The sequence below is a fragment of the Pangasianodon hypophthalmus genome, chromosome 21, assembly GCF_027358585.1.
Source record: "Pangasianodon hypophthalmus isolate fPanHyp1 chromosome 21, fPanHyp1.pri, whole genome shotgun sequence".
NCBI lineage: Eukaryota > Metazoa > Chordata > Actinopteri > Siluriformes > Pangasiidae > Pangasianodon > Pangasianodon hypophthalmus.
In genome coordinates this window covers 13,770,450-13,785,156 of record NC_069730.1, presented here as the reverse complement: position 1 = coordinate 13,785,156, position 14,707 = coordinate 13,770,450, and the positions used below count along the sequence as shown (strand labels likewise).

The window sequence follows — 14,707 nt, the reverse complement described above, 5'->3', positions numbered from 1 at the left end:
GTGAACAGAAATAATACACGGTACTGAGATGTGAGCTGATCACCTGCCTCTGACAAAATCTCTGTGCGTCCCTGGAAAAGAAAGTAGACTCATTGTAGATAAGTGTGTATCCAGTCTTTCTGTTTTTATTACAAAGTCAACATATCTACATATATGATTTCAAATAAATCAGCAGAGAGAAGTAAGAGGTTGAAAGTGTGAACACTTGTTAGCACTTGGCCTGAATATCTTGCAATGTATTAAAATCTTGGGGTCCATTTTTTATCCAAATTCTGTGAGTTATCCTGCTTTATTTTCCCTCTTTTACAGTGCCTTCAGGAAGTATTCACCCGCTAGTGATTAGTTCTCTTTTTGCTGTATTGCAACATCAAATATATCAGAATGCTTTTTTTTTCTGGTTCTTTTGAAGTAACTCTCTAAATAAATAACATTAAATAAATTATTTGGATGTTCTCAGAATAATTTTAAAAAAATTAATTGATAAGTATCCCCCCCCCCTTCTTTTAACAGTCTAAAGTATTTAATTTTCTTGAGCACTCACACTAAAAATGTTAAATAAGGTACACCTGCATTCATTTCAAATCCACCTGTGTCCAATTGTATGCTTGCACAGTAAACATCACTGACTTTGGGAGGTCTCACAGATAAAATGTCAGATCAGATCAGTCGTGCTCTCACAAGGACCAAAGAACTGCCCATGAAGCTTCAAGATATAGTAGTTAGTAGGAAAAAAAAAACTGGAGAGGGTTAGAAAAAGATCATCAAAGCTTTGAAACTCCCTAGGACTACTAAGAAATCCATTATAACAAAGTGGGAAAAATATGGCACAACCCAGACACTACCAAAATCAGGCCATTCTTCCAAACTGAGCACACGGGCATGCAGGGCATTTGTCAGAGAAGTGTCAAGAGGTTGACAACACTGAAGGAATTACACAGCTCACTGGCTTAAATAGAAGAACCTGTGCAGACCTCAACGATATCATCAGCTCTTCACAGATCTGGGATTTAGGACAATGGCCAGAAGGAAGCCACTTCTGAGAAAGGCTAACATTTTTTTAAAAAAAAACAATTCCTGGAGTTGTCTAGATGCCATGGGACAAAATCTGAGAGCTTTTGGAAAATGATTTTGAGACATTTGGTCTATAAGTATTATGTTTGGCACAGATCAAACACAGCCCAACACTCAAGTAACACCATTCCTATCACCAAGGATGGTGGTAGCAGCATCATGCTCTGGGGTTGCTTTCCAGCAGGAGGACCTGAAAATCTTGTTGCCATCAAGGGCAACATGGATGGACCTCAATATAGGCAGATTCTTGAGGAGAACCTGTTCCAGTCAGCCAGAAATCTGTGTCTAAGAGCAAAAACTACAAAAGAATGGCTTGAAAACAGAAGCTCTGTGTTTTAGAATGGCCGAGTCAAAGACTATACTTAAATCTAATTGAAAATCTGTGGCATGACCTGAAAATTGTTGTTAACTCCATCTAATTTGGGAGAGTTGGAGAAAAATTGCATTGAGGAATGGGAGAAAATGCCAAAATCAAAATGTGCAAAGCTCACAGAGGCATATCCGAGACGACTCAAAGCTGTACTTTCTGCAAAAGGACAACGCACTAAGTATTGTCTCTTAACTTTACACTTTTCAATTAAGCAGTGTTTAGATTTTTTATTTGTAAATATTTCTGAGGACATCTATATAATTCATTTAATTTTATTTCTGTAGAGAGTCACTTCTAAAGGAGCAAGGGAAAAATCCTATTCTAATATACTTAAATTTGATGTTACAACACAGCAAAAAGAGAAAGAATCACTAGGGGTGAATACTATCTGGGGCACTGTATGTGCTGTGACATTTGTAAGATATGTCAAAAGCTGGCTATATATACTGTATGTACTTTTAAGGTTGTTACATATTCAGTTGTAAGTCTTTCATATGTGCTTTACCTTGAGGGATGAGGAGAAAAGTTCATCTCCTCTATCACTTCAGCCCATGTTAAACTGCATTTGAACATATGCTCCATTGTTACAGAGCTATTTTGATCATAATGCTGTATATTGTGCAATTTCACCATAACCATTTCCATATATATCAACAAACATCAGCCGTAATCTAATATAAATAAGTAGATTGGATAATAAAGGGTAATAAATATAAGTTAAAATAACATCATCATCAACTCCATCAGTATGTGCTTTAAAGAATAGGCTCTAAAAGTCGCTGTGGTCATTTTAATGTTCCTTAATCTCTCTCGAATACTTTTAAGTAGTCGTCATTTGTTTTGGTGTAATTATTATTATCAGCAGGAGAATTATATTTATAGTACTGACACTCTGGAGAGCTGATCTTTCTGACGAGAAACAGGGTACATGGTCATTTTCACAAAAGTACGGAGGGTTGTTTGGCCCTTCTGGGAGATAATTCAATTTTTTTTTTTTTAGGAACAAGCTCATTCCAGGCCTTGTGCTGTTCTGTTCCTACAGGACACTCTAAGAGAGAATTGTACAGGAAATATCAAAAAACGTACAGAGGGACCATGTACAGTCACGTTAGCTTGCCAACTACACAACATCTCGTCGATTATATTCCAGCAAGTACTCCAAAATAATATAAATATTATTAAAAATACAAGCATAATATCAGCAAAACGAAATAAAAAATCATGTTGGTTAAATATTTGACGACGACAATAAGGCTCACTTTTAGTCTCTTGACGAGAAGAGTATCAGACCTACGAAAACTGTCCTCCATCCTCCTCCGTTTCAGACAGCTTGTGCTAAATCCTCTGTAACTATTCATATGAAACTCATTTGTGCTATGCCTACACACGACTCCTCCACTAAACAAAAACATAACATTTTCTTCTAGCTCAGTTTAATTAAGCGAGAGAACAACTGGAATAACTGACTTTTACTGGCTTCTGCAGTCAGTCTTCGCTTTTGGCAAGGGTTTTATTCAACTTTACGAAGCTTTTTAGTTTTTAGTAAGAACACTAGAATGCTTTGAAATTTACTTGTGAAAGGAGTCTTCTTGAGACCTTTAGAGTTGGCAGGACCATTAGAATTAGAAATACTTCAGCTTTATATTTTCTGCCAAGATATATACATGGTCATGTTATGGTCATTACTGCCCCTAGTGTTTATCTCAGAACAGAATAAGGGCGTATTGTATGTGTATGGTCTTTATACGGGCTCAAAAAAACCAGCTTCTTGATCTGCAGTCTTGGATCTTATAATAAAAAAAAAAGCTCCACTTTTCGACATTTTCAGGAGATGACTAAATTTAAGCCATTGCTAACTCATATTTTCTTCTCACACACAGGGTATAAGCAGCATATTTGTGGAGAGAGAAAGAGACAGAGAGAAAGAGAAAGAAAGAGAAAGAGTGACACACATCAGAATAACAGTATTCACAGGCGCTCTGTCGAAATCCGACAAAATCTATAGACGTATCTGACAGCTCTTCAAAGGCAAGGTTCAATCACAATAGCGCTCCAACTGACCAGGAGTAAAAGAGACACTGAAGCTGATTATATCACATTACTAATGTAGTGTAAGAAGAGTCAGTGATACAGCCGTTCGCCTCCGAAACCAAGAGAATCCATAACCTTTGACCCTCTGCTGTTGTTGCTCCGTTAGGCACAGAAGGTACGAGTTCTGCTTCCTTTACGGCACCGAAAACCTTCGTCATTCAGGAGCTGACTGGAGTTCACATCTGATCTTTTCATTGGCAAATACAGTTCGGGTTAAACTCCCAGTGAAGAGTGCAGCAATTTTCCAGGCGTTTGATTTCATTGTTTGTTTTTTTTTTTACATATCATATTTTTTTTTTGTTTTGAAAGAGGTTTCATTTATTTATCCACATTGTAATATTTCTAAAAAGGCGACCACGACATTAATATCAATAACTGAACACTGAGGTAATAAGCTTGCTGTGATACAGAACTTCCCTGGGAAGCTCTTGAGAGAAAACCTTTTCATTTGTCATTTTGTCGTATTTTTTCCTCCTCCAAATTTCTTTTCGATGTCATCGTACTTCAAAACGTTCCCCTTCGCAATGGCATCATGGAACAAGAGAATTTCTGTAGCGTTGTAAAACATCGAGACAGGTTGTTGGTGAGATGAGTGTGTTCTTCCTCCTTTTATGTTGCATAGTGATCGAAGCTTCCCAAGTACTCGAGGGCGGCCTGGTAACAGAACTGGTATTCATCCTGCAGAGACAAAGACCAAGACACACAGGGTTATATCCACCATTGCAGAAAATCTGGCAACATAAGAGGCTTCTTTGGGTTGGGAGAACTTAAGAGTTCTATGGAGAATCTCACAACAGAAGGTTTCCCTTTGGGAAAGATACCAAATAGAACTCATTTAGAAAGCTGGAATCATTAAAGATCCAAAGAACCCTTGAGAAACTTGCTTTGTTAGGTTTGTTTTTTCCTTATTGTAACACACTTAATCCAAATGAACAGCTAATCATTAAGCCCTTAACCAGCTGGGCTAGATGTGTTGAAGAAAGCACTGCAATTAGCGTAGATATGATTGAAATGATCAGAAAGTAACTGAGGGCTGTATTCAGAATTGTGTGCGTAATGAGGATTTAATACTGAAATTGTGCACATCAGTATTTACACAGCTGTAGTAAAGACTGCCACTGTCAAATCTAAGACCAGGACTAGTCAGAGTCAAAACCATCTCTAAAGGGGTCAACACCTAATCAATTTTAAATCAAAAAGAAACTGAGTCAGAGTCAAGATCAAGACTAAAACCCTCAAATCCTTTTCATGGCCATGGCATTACATCTACTAGGCTTTATTCATGTATTACCTGAATTCTTGTTTGTGCATGCAAAATGAAAGGACAAACAAAAACATTATTTTTTACCTTTACCATATTTATCGAGACCAATGCCCAAAACAGAGACAAGTCTAAGTCATTACAGAAAACGTCTCGAGACAGGACAGCCCTAGGTATACAGACCTCATATAGATAGAAGTTATGTGAGAATTGCGCACACCGGATAGAGTTTGTCTAAACCAGAGATGTGTCTTAGTTATGAAGGATTCTGAACTTAACCTTAAGGGCATTTTTCATGAGAGATATGAGCTCTCCCGAGGAGCAGTATTAAGTCCACTACCACTGTCTGACTGTTTCCCACAATATACAGTACAATGCTGAAATTTGTGTTCTGGGCTGTAAAAATACTCTGGAATGTCATTTGAGGCCAGTATTTAATACATAATACTTGTCTATAAAGACGATTGTCTAGACTCTATTGAAAATGCTTTTACTCAAGAATAATCCTGCAACCATGTAGGTGTGAACTGCATAATCTGATTATTGCATAATCTAAGTAAGTTATGAGTTAGAGCACAGTATATAGTTATTTATAATTAGGATTTTTAAAGAGACTTTGTTTTACCTCTGTCTGCACCATGGCTGGTCGTTGTGTGCGCAGCATTTTGACTGTTTGGAAGATGTCCACAGCTCCCTCGTAACGCATCCTCTCCAGCACGATACTGAGAGTGATGAACACACCCGTCCTACCCACGCCCGCACTGAGAGAGAGAGGGGGAGAGAGAGAGAGAGAGAGATCAACAGAGCGAAAAACACAGTGTGTGTAGAGTCAATAAGCAAACGAGACAGATGAGGTGTAAGGAAAAAAAGGAAGTGGAAGAGAAGGTTGACTCCTGCTTAATGAATCACTCTTATTTGATTAATTAATCAGTCTAATGTGAGGCAGCAGCTCATGTGGGCGTTATCATGACCTTTCTTCTACCTTTTTTAGAGGCCCTGTCATTTTTCTTCAGGATGTTACGCTGCTCTGTATTAAACGTTCACAGTAAAACTCTGGAGTAAATACAATAACCACCTAGATCAGAGGTGTCAAACTGAATTTTACTTAGACCACATTGGCATTTTTGTGTGCAATGGAATGTGAGGCTAATTCATTTTCTTAGCTTATGGTTATAAATGAATCTATTCTATTAACAGAGGCTACATCAATAATCCAGACTCATTAACAGAAAATGGTGGATTTCTAGGAAAAAAGAGGAGTTAATAAACACACTTTTAAAATGTATACACTAATTGGTGATAAAAATGTGTTATACTGATACATCTAATATATCTATTCTCAGTTGTGGCATTAGCAGAAACAAAACTTTCTCAAACTGCTTCATATTTTTATGTGGTAGCTACTGGAAACACACCATGCTGTGTGTGAAGGCCGGTTTTAATTCCAGCTTTAGGCTGTTTCTGGTCATTCATCAGGTTACCACATTTGGCTTTGTGTCATCCTGATGATGTAAACTGTCATAGTTTCTTTGCAAACAAATCACATTGGAAAACTCTCTTTGCTCTTTTTCAACATCTTTGTATGTAGCTGCACTGGTGATTTTGGGGGGAAAAGTGGAACTCTAGCTCTCTGGTGATGCATTTTGGGATTTCATTGCATTACACTAATGCAACTTTGAAGTGAATATGCTGAGTAGGAGTGTACTCCCAACCATTTTAATATTATTTTTTTATTTGTTCTTGATCATTGGTAACTTCTGAACCACTGACAGTACAACAGCACAGTTTGCAGAGGACAAATGAATTTCCCTGTGTCCTTGGAATAAGCACTGATAAGCAGTACAGAGTTGTGCACTACAGCTAGAATCCAGGTTTAAGTTTCAGATGTCACGTGACTATTGTGGTCTCCGAGGACACTTATATTTAACCAGCTCCTGCCCTGTATTCACATGAGGTCAAGTGCTTTTTTCCAAGGGCACAGCAGCGGTAACCATCAGCGGAGATTGTACCCGTGACCCCTTGAGTGAGAGCCGAGTTATATCCAAAAGGTAGAACAACGCTACATATCATATCTATCTAGTACTACAACAAACCTGCAGTGGACAGTGATTGGCCCGTCCTGCCCGAACTGCTCCTTGGTTTTGTGCACCTGCCCAATGAAATCGATGAAGCCCTCTCCTGATTTTGGCACTCCCTGCTCGGGCCAGTCAGTGAACTGGAACTGCCTGACTGTCCGTGACTGTCCGTCCTTCAGAGAGAAACATAGAGCAGAACATATGCACAATGAGAAAATGATAAAACAGTGGACAAAGCATGAACATGTATTGCTCAAAGGATCTGTAATTGGCTTAAGCTTTTTGTAGCATTTCTCAGCATTAAAATATAATTATCTTTATACCACAGTGCTGTTGAATTCTCAAATCTAATTGGTCAAAAGGTGTTGATTCATTTTCTACAACAGCAGCTCTGACGATTATACCATATTATCATTCATATGGTGAAGGTTTCTGTAAAGAAACATTCATTTAACATTTACGGAAGGAGTCTCCAGTGTCAGTGCTTGGTAAGTATGTTTTCCATCATGGGATAGTCTTCAAAACAGAGGACTTGTGATAACAGGAACTACCTTGTCTCCTGGATGAACTATAAATAGTTAAAAAAAAACTGGCATGCAGTTCAATAATAATTTGAATATTGTAGTTGTTGGCAAATTGCCGTCGTATAAGACGAATAAAACACTTGTTTTGATGAACTTTAGGTTGAAACAGTAACTCTGCCTCCATCGTTGTTTATTTTCCTGTAATACCATGCCCTGTTGTGTTTTATTCCTTACATAACATGAAGTTAAAATGTAACACAGCCTGAAGTCAGAGAAATGATATTTGGAACACAGTAGCTAAAAAGCACCTATATTTTATATTTTCTGTGGTAAAGCAAGCAAATTTAAAATACTCTACAATCAAAAAATCTATATAACAGAATAGGCATGTGTAAACTGAGAAAACTGAGAAACCTGTGAGAAAAGAGAAGTGGTTTTTATTTTATTGCAGGTCTAAACGGAAAATGCTGAGTTTCTGTTCATGCTAATTGGTCACTTGTAGCACACAACATGTATGGATCTTACAATGGATATCCATACTGTCTGAAGAGTTTATCTATAGGACTATAAGATTTTATCTACAGTTACTGCACCTTCCTTGATTAAAGCACTCATTTAGGCTTTTATTCAAGGTTTGTACAAAAAAGGTGTAGCAATGTTTACAAGGGATTGCATCTTTCAGATGAGCAAAATCTTATCTATTATGCACATTTGTCTTAATGACTACGCAATTTGGGCTTTGGACCTGAAACAGTGCAAAAATAGAAGGCAGAGTCAATGCAAATAGTTGAACTGACCACCCCCAGTCTGATTTAGGAACAACTACTCGGTGTGTAAATCAATACCACAGATTTTTTTTGGCAAAAAAAAACATATTTACATTGATGTTTCTCAGAATTATGAATCAGGACTTCATATTTCAGATGTCAAGTAATAACATTTTTCAACTTTATAACTTAATGTTATGCTGCGCTTTCCTCTGTGAGCAGCTTTACTTGACATGTGAACAGGGCATACACATGACTGGATGCTTACTTTGCTATAATTGAATAATTTGATAATAATTTGATGGATCTCACCACCTTTAATCTGCATTATAACTGACAAGCAATTAGGTATATGTGTGGCAAACCTGAATCTCAGTTTTATTCTTCCCAGAGCCTTTTTCTTATCTGAACTTGCCACGGCTATCAAGACCAATTAACACACTCAATAATCTCATTTACGTTACATCTCATTGCACAACACGCCTGCTAACTGCAATCTGTCAGATCATTGATTGAACACTTAATATTTTTTGATTGGCAGTGTAGATAAAAGTCATTATTCTGATTCAGAAATGTTTGTATATTCCTCTTGTTGTGTTGTGCAGTACTCACTCTTGCGTCTGTAACTTTGAATTCTCTCAGGATATACTGAGGCATGTTGTACTCGGCCATGGGGTCCACCACAAAGTACTGGTAGCGGGCAGAGCGTTCTGCAGGCCAGTACTGGTGACATTTTTCCTGTGTGTGCACACAGACATAAAGATCAATAAACACGGGATTTTGAAACGCTACAGACACACTTAACTCTCATACACTATGCTTAAATTATGACTCAAATTGGAAACTTGAAAAATAGTGAAAGATTCAATATACTTGCCTTCATTTCTCTAAAGAACAAGAAGTTATATTTTAATATAATATAATATAATGAATTATATTATATTATATTATATTATATTATATTATATTATATTATATTATATTATATTATATCATATTATATTATATTATATTATATTATAGTATATCATATTATAATAATTAGACAGTGAATATGTTTGTTAGTATGGCCCGAATACAACAAGGTGTAATAACCTCAACACATGCTAGATTAAAAGAGATTACTAAGTAATGAACAGAAATAGAGAACATTTCTCTATTTTATTCAAACAAAATTCCAAGCCTGAAAATAACAGGGTTTAATCATTATAATGAGATTTTTAATTTCAACACAGTTAAACCATCAGTGCATGCTAATGATTTTGGTTGTTTAATCTAAAGCACATTTTTCAGCTTCTAACTAAATTAAAACACTAAATTTCAGGCTAATTTCTTAAATTGTGCTGTGTTGCAGTTCGTCACCCACCCGCCCCATTTCTCTCAGTTTGGTAAGCATGACCACGATGGTGGAGTTGTGCTCCCACAGCATCCTCCAGAAATCCTCTGTGGTCTCCGCTAAAGGACCTTGTGTGGCGATGTATGCCTTCTGCTGCCTAAAAGAGGAAAACATGGAGATACACTATCAGAATACATTAAACCCTGGGGTAAATGCCAACGTGCTCAGAACACAGCAGATGTGGAATAAAAGAGAAGGGTGTGACCTAGTATACTAATGAGCAAGAACACTCTATACAATGTTATTTAACCTGTAATGCAGTTTATGATTAAATTTTATATTATGATTCAGTTTACAGATCATTTCTTGTTGTATTATTTGGCAGTATCTGAAATGATATTAAATATTCATTCATTAAATATGTCACATCAGTATATACAATTATGCTGCATTTTTTATCTTAACAATGTTGGTCAAACAAGCATGTCAAGTACTTTATAATTAGGAAATGGAAATAAGGATTTAGTATGTGTAAACTGAGAAATGCTCGTAGCTTTGTATTTTAATGGAAACAATGTTGTTTTAATTGGAAAAGGTTGATATCTGGATTGCTCTAATTAGGCCCTTGCAGCATATGTATATTTGTCTTAAAATTGTTTTTTTTGCAGTCTTTTATCTGTCAAATTAAACAGTTAACTATCAAATTGATTTATCTTTATTTAATAAAGCACATATTTAGAGTCCAATTAGGATCTATCAGTTGGCCAGTTCAAATTTAAATACAAAGATTTAAATCTTTAGCGAAACACTTGAATAGAAGGATTCTCAAACTTCTTAGGGAAAACGACCGCATACGGACATTATGAATTTTCTGTGACCCCAAAGCCTTGGTATTTTGGTTTCCATCATGCATGTAAATCCATATTCAGTTAATGATGCGGCATATTTTCATGCACATTTTCTTGACTTGACTTGACTTAACTAGAGGAGATAGATGGACAGAGAAATTTGTCCATTTTTATTGCTGAACTCCTATGCTAGTGCTAAAATAGCTAAAATAGCTCGTACACTTATAATTTTTATGTGGCTTTTTTTTTAAATGCGATTCCCAGTAACATTTCAAAATAATAGCACACAAAATCCATCATCATAGTTAGAGTGATATTTGCAGTATTAATTTGTAAAATAAATGAATAACTAACTACAGTATGAATAACTATAATAGGAGATTATGAGTTCTCTCAAGTTATAAATCAAGCAACACTACCCCTAGTTTGGGAATCTTTGCTTTAATATTTCTCTTATAAAAAAGAAATGACATTCTGTATGATTTATTTGGCACTAATAATGATTAAAATGCACAAAAATAGGTGTTTAAAAACTTTGGACTGGCAATGTAGGGTATTACGTACATCACATTTAGCCGCTTAAATTCTCAGGTTTAGCTATTCATTTCAAAGCATTAAAATTATCTACTTCACTAACTACAGTGAAACTAATAGAGTACATTTGCAGTTAGAGGAGTGAGGACTTTCTAATGGTCCCTAGAAGTCCTACTTTTTAAATGTACACAGATTAAGCAGACATCGCAAAAACGAGCCAATATAAAAAGTTAATTTAGATTGAAACAGTGTTATGTTCTACCTGTATCCATCAATAAAGCTGGCGTTGATGTAGTCAGAGCCATCGAGGCCTCTGATTGGCTGCAGGCACACGCGGGTGGTCTCATATGGCATGATGTTTACCAGCCTGTTCTTGAACTTGTTGCAGGGCAAGTTGGCCGTCACAAACCTGGAGGTGTGGGCTTTAGTGTTCGCCAGGCGCTATGAAAAGAAAAGAAAACATGTTTAGTGTTCAGCAAACTAGATTATACAGAACAAAGTCATAGATCAGGGAAGAAAAATAAAGGTGGATGGAGAAGACTGTGACTAAAAGTGGCTAAAATGAGGAAAACAAAATAGTTAAACAAGTACCATCTCATTAATTAGTATCAATATATTTTAAGCGGAAAGGTTTACCAATTTAAAGGGGCAGTTTGTAATTTTGCCTGAGGGGAGAACTGCACAGAAAACACAGACAAGCTTCTGCAATCTCCTGAACCAACCCTACTCCCTCTGTTAAAACTACTTATGCCTAGTGAATTGTCAGTTAGTGCTGAGCAGCTGTTAGTATTGGAGTCAGACCCGATTTCTGGGCCAGAAATATGGAAACAGGAGCCAGAAATGAACAAGTTAGATTCATTCAGAGCAATATTGCAAATTACAGTTTTTAGATATCTTTACAACGATTATGATTATTACAGGTTTAGAAGAATGTTTAAACATTACAAATGCCACCTTTAAAATGTTTGAGCAATAAAAAGTATAATAGTTATAAGAGATTTTTTTGTAAAAACATTTCATCTTAACATCCTGGAACTCAAGACACACAGTTGCTTAAACAATTTTTCACCTGCATATTGAAGAAGTTATTATACTTAATAATACGAAGATATTCTGTGAGTAAAGTGGTGTATGTTTTATCGGGATCTACCATTAACACTTCCTACCTCAAATGCAGCATCTGCAAGGCAACCAGAATTGTGAATGGCCCCTCCCACCCCTCTCAAGGACTCTTCACCTTTCTGCCATCTAGCAGCAGGATCCGTGCTACCACCACCAGACTTCAAAACTACTTCTTCCATGAGGTAGTCAGACTTCTCAACACACTGCTGCATCAATTCCATACTGCTCTGTTGTCCTGTCTAGTTAGTGTGCACTGTCCTGTGTATTTATTGTCCTGTGCATTTGTCGTATATTTATTATCATCATTTATACCACAGCACAGCTGAATGTTCGAATCTGATTGGTCAGAAAGTGTGCATTATTTTTCATATAACAGCACAGCTCAGAAAGTACTTCCAGCTGTACTCTGAATGATGAGTTATTATTAATGCGCCGAAACATTGTAATCATTGGCAAACCGCTGTGGTATAAGTGAAATAACACACTCCAGACCACAGAGAATAATGCTCCGCTTGCACGTCATGCTGCATCACATCCACTCTCCCCCCAGTGTGCATTATTTCTGTATAACAGTATGGTCTGTCGTGTGTTGTTCCTTAAGTATTTGCACTGTGTACCATGCTGCTGTATTATTATGTGGCACACCATGGTCCTGAAGAAATGACATTTCATTCTAATGTATATGAGTTATATATAGTTATATAGACTTGACATTTGACATGGTCTCTGTACCTTAAATTCCAGTGCCCTGCCTGTGACGTGCTCGCCGCTTTCCACCTGTGCCAGTTTCTGCATGTAGGAGTAGAGGCTGCGTGCTGCCACCTCAGTGTTGCCACAGGTGACAGCCTCCAGCAGGGCCTCATGGATGAAGCTGTACTGATCTTCCGTCTGCACCATGTAATTCCTCTGAGAGCGCATCAGCGTCACATGACCATAGATGTCCACGGTGCGCTCGTGACGGATACGCTCCAGCATGGCATCGATCACAATGAAGCAGCCTGTACGTCCCACGCCCGCACTGAGAGAGAGAGAGAGAGAGAGAGAGAGAGATCATTCTCAGGATCATTCTTACTTCTCATTTTGTGTGTGCATGTGTGTGTGTGTGTGTGGAGATGTATAATAAATTCTCCAAAGACACAATCCATGACCAGAGACAAGATCCAGCTGAGTTAATCAACCACACACTGTAAAGCTCAGAGAGACAAACAGAGCGAGACAGAGGAGGAGATTTTATAAGCTGCTGAAAGGGGAGAAGAAATCAACATCAAACGTTCTATTTAATCCGTATTAGAGGCCACATTACAGTTCTAGAGGTTGTCTATTCTTAAAATTACTTATGGGAAATACACTGAAAGATAATACGCCTTTTGTGGTATGGAGTCTGCAGTGGAGAGACACAAGTCCAAACCCAGACTGTATGTATATATGAGGCAGTCTGGAAAAACCCTTTGGATGTGTCTGTGGCTGAATTCTGGTAAACAGCCAAAAAGGTCAATACAATCAGGTTTTGACCAAAATTGCTTTTTAACAAATAGACTGATGTGGATGTAAGTAATGAAATAATTATATATTTTCCATTGTAATATATATATACTTATATAAATTGTAACTAATGTAATTTCATAAAGTAGATTAAGCAGATTGCAAATATAGAGATGGGCATGGCTATGGATAATATTAAACCCAATTCTTACTGAGATAATATAGCAATGACAACAGAATTATTTTTCAGAATTACATAAAAACTCTTATTTATGATATAAATGATATAAAATGGTTTCTACAAATATTATTTGCTATTTTTATATCTTTAGTTAAGATACTTTATATGGAGTATCTTTGGAGATACATACAAAAGAGAAACATATTTCAGTCCAGGAATGGCTGAATGAAAATGTCTAAATTTGACCATGTGAAGGATTTTCCTAGTACACATATATGTACATACATACATACATACAGTACATACATACCTATATACACATATACATGTGCAACTCTAGGACTATACAGCCTGAAGGTAATCACATCTATACTGAAAATATGAACAAAAGACTTACAAAACTAAATGAGAGAAACAAAGATGTTAACAAAGTTTACTTTATTCACTTTTATCCAAAGTGACTTACAATTTAGCTGAGCAGTTGAGGGTTAAGAGCCTGGCTCAAGGGCTCAACAGTGACAGCTTGGCAGGAACCAGGATTTAAACTCACAACCTTCCGAACAGTAGCCCAGAGCCATAACCACTGAGCCACCATCCCTAAATGCTCCATGACTAAAGCCAAATAATATTGAAACCCATAAAAATGGATGGAGTGTGTGTGTGTGTGTGTGTGTGTGTGCGCGCATGCACCCTGCATACTGACCTGCAGTGAACAATGATAGGCCCTGCATCTGGAGGATTACAGGCTTTGACTCTGCGCAGGAAAGCCAAGAATGGAGTGGGATACTCGGGTACACCATGATCAGGCCATGCCGTGAACTGGAACTGTCTCACCTCTCTCCTCTCATTACAGCCACTCTGTAAGAGAGACAGAGACACATTGGGAAAAAGAGTTTACAACTAATGCAATAACAGGGACAGTAAAATGAAAATAACGTTGCTCTTTATTTCCTGTCTATTTCCCCTCAGTAAAATGCAATATATGTAAATGCATATATATATGTAACCTAATGGATAGTATACAGTAATAACTTTATTATGGGAA

At 37.0% G+C, this 14,707-nt stretch overlaps 1 protein-coding gene across 4 annotated transcripts in view; it reads right to left on the bottom strand.

Annotated features, from left to right (window-relative positions):
* Nucleotides 1-103: 103 nt before the first annotated feature.
* Nucleotides 104-14,707, bottom strand: part of LOC113533157 (receptor-type tyrosine-protein phosphatase S) — a 128,281-nt gene continuing 113,677 nt past the window's right edge. For all 4 annotated transcript variants that reach the window (XM_053227342.1, XM_026925076.3, XM_026925080.3 and 1 more), the window contains 8 exons: nucleotides 14,366-14,520; nucleotides 12,732-13,017; nucleotides 11,140-11,318; nucleotides 9,526-9,652; nucleotides 8,772-8,897; nucleotides 6,887-7,041; nucleotides 5,419-5,554; nucleotides 104-4,210 (listed from right to left, as the gene is read on the bottom strand). In XM_053227342.1, coding sequence (XP_053083317.1) covers nucleotides 4,142-4,210; nucleotides 5,419-5,554; nucleotides 6,887-7,041; nucleotides 8,772-8,897; nucleotides 9,526-9,652; nucleotides 11,140-11,318; nucleotides 12,732-13,017; nucleotides 14,366-14,520 — 1,233 coding nt within the window. In that variant the 3' untranslated portion in view covers nucleotides 104-4,141. The remainder of the gene's footprint in view (nucleotides 4,211-5,418; nucleotides 5,555-6,886; nucleotides 7,042-8,771; nucleotides 8,898-9,525; nucleotides 9,653-11,139; nucleotides 11,319-12,731; nucleotides 13,018-14,365; nucleotides 14,521-14,707) is intronic.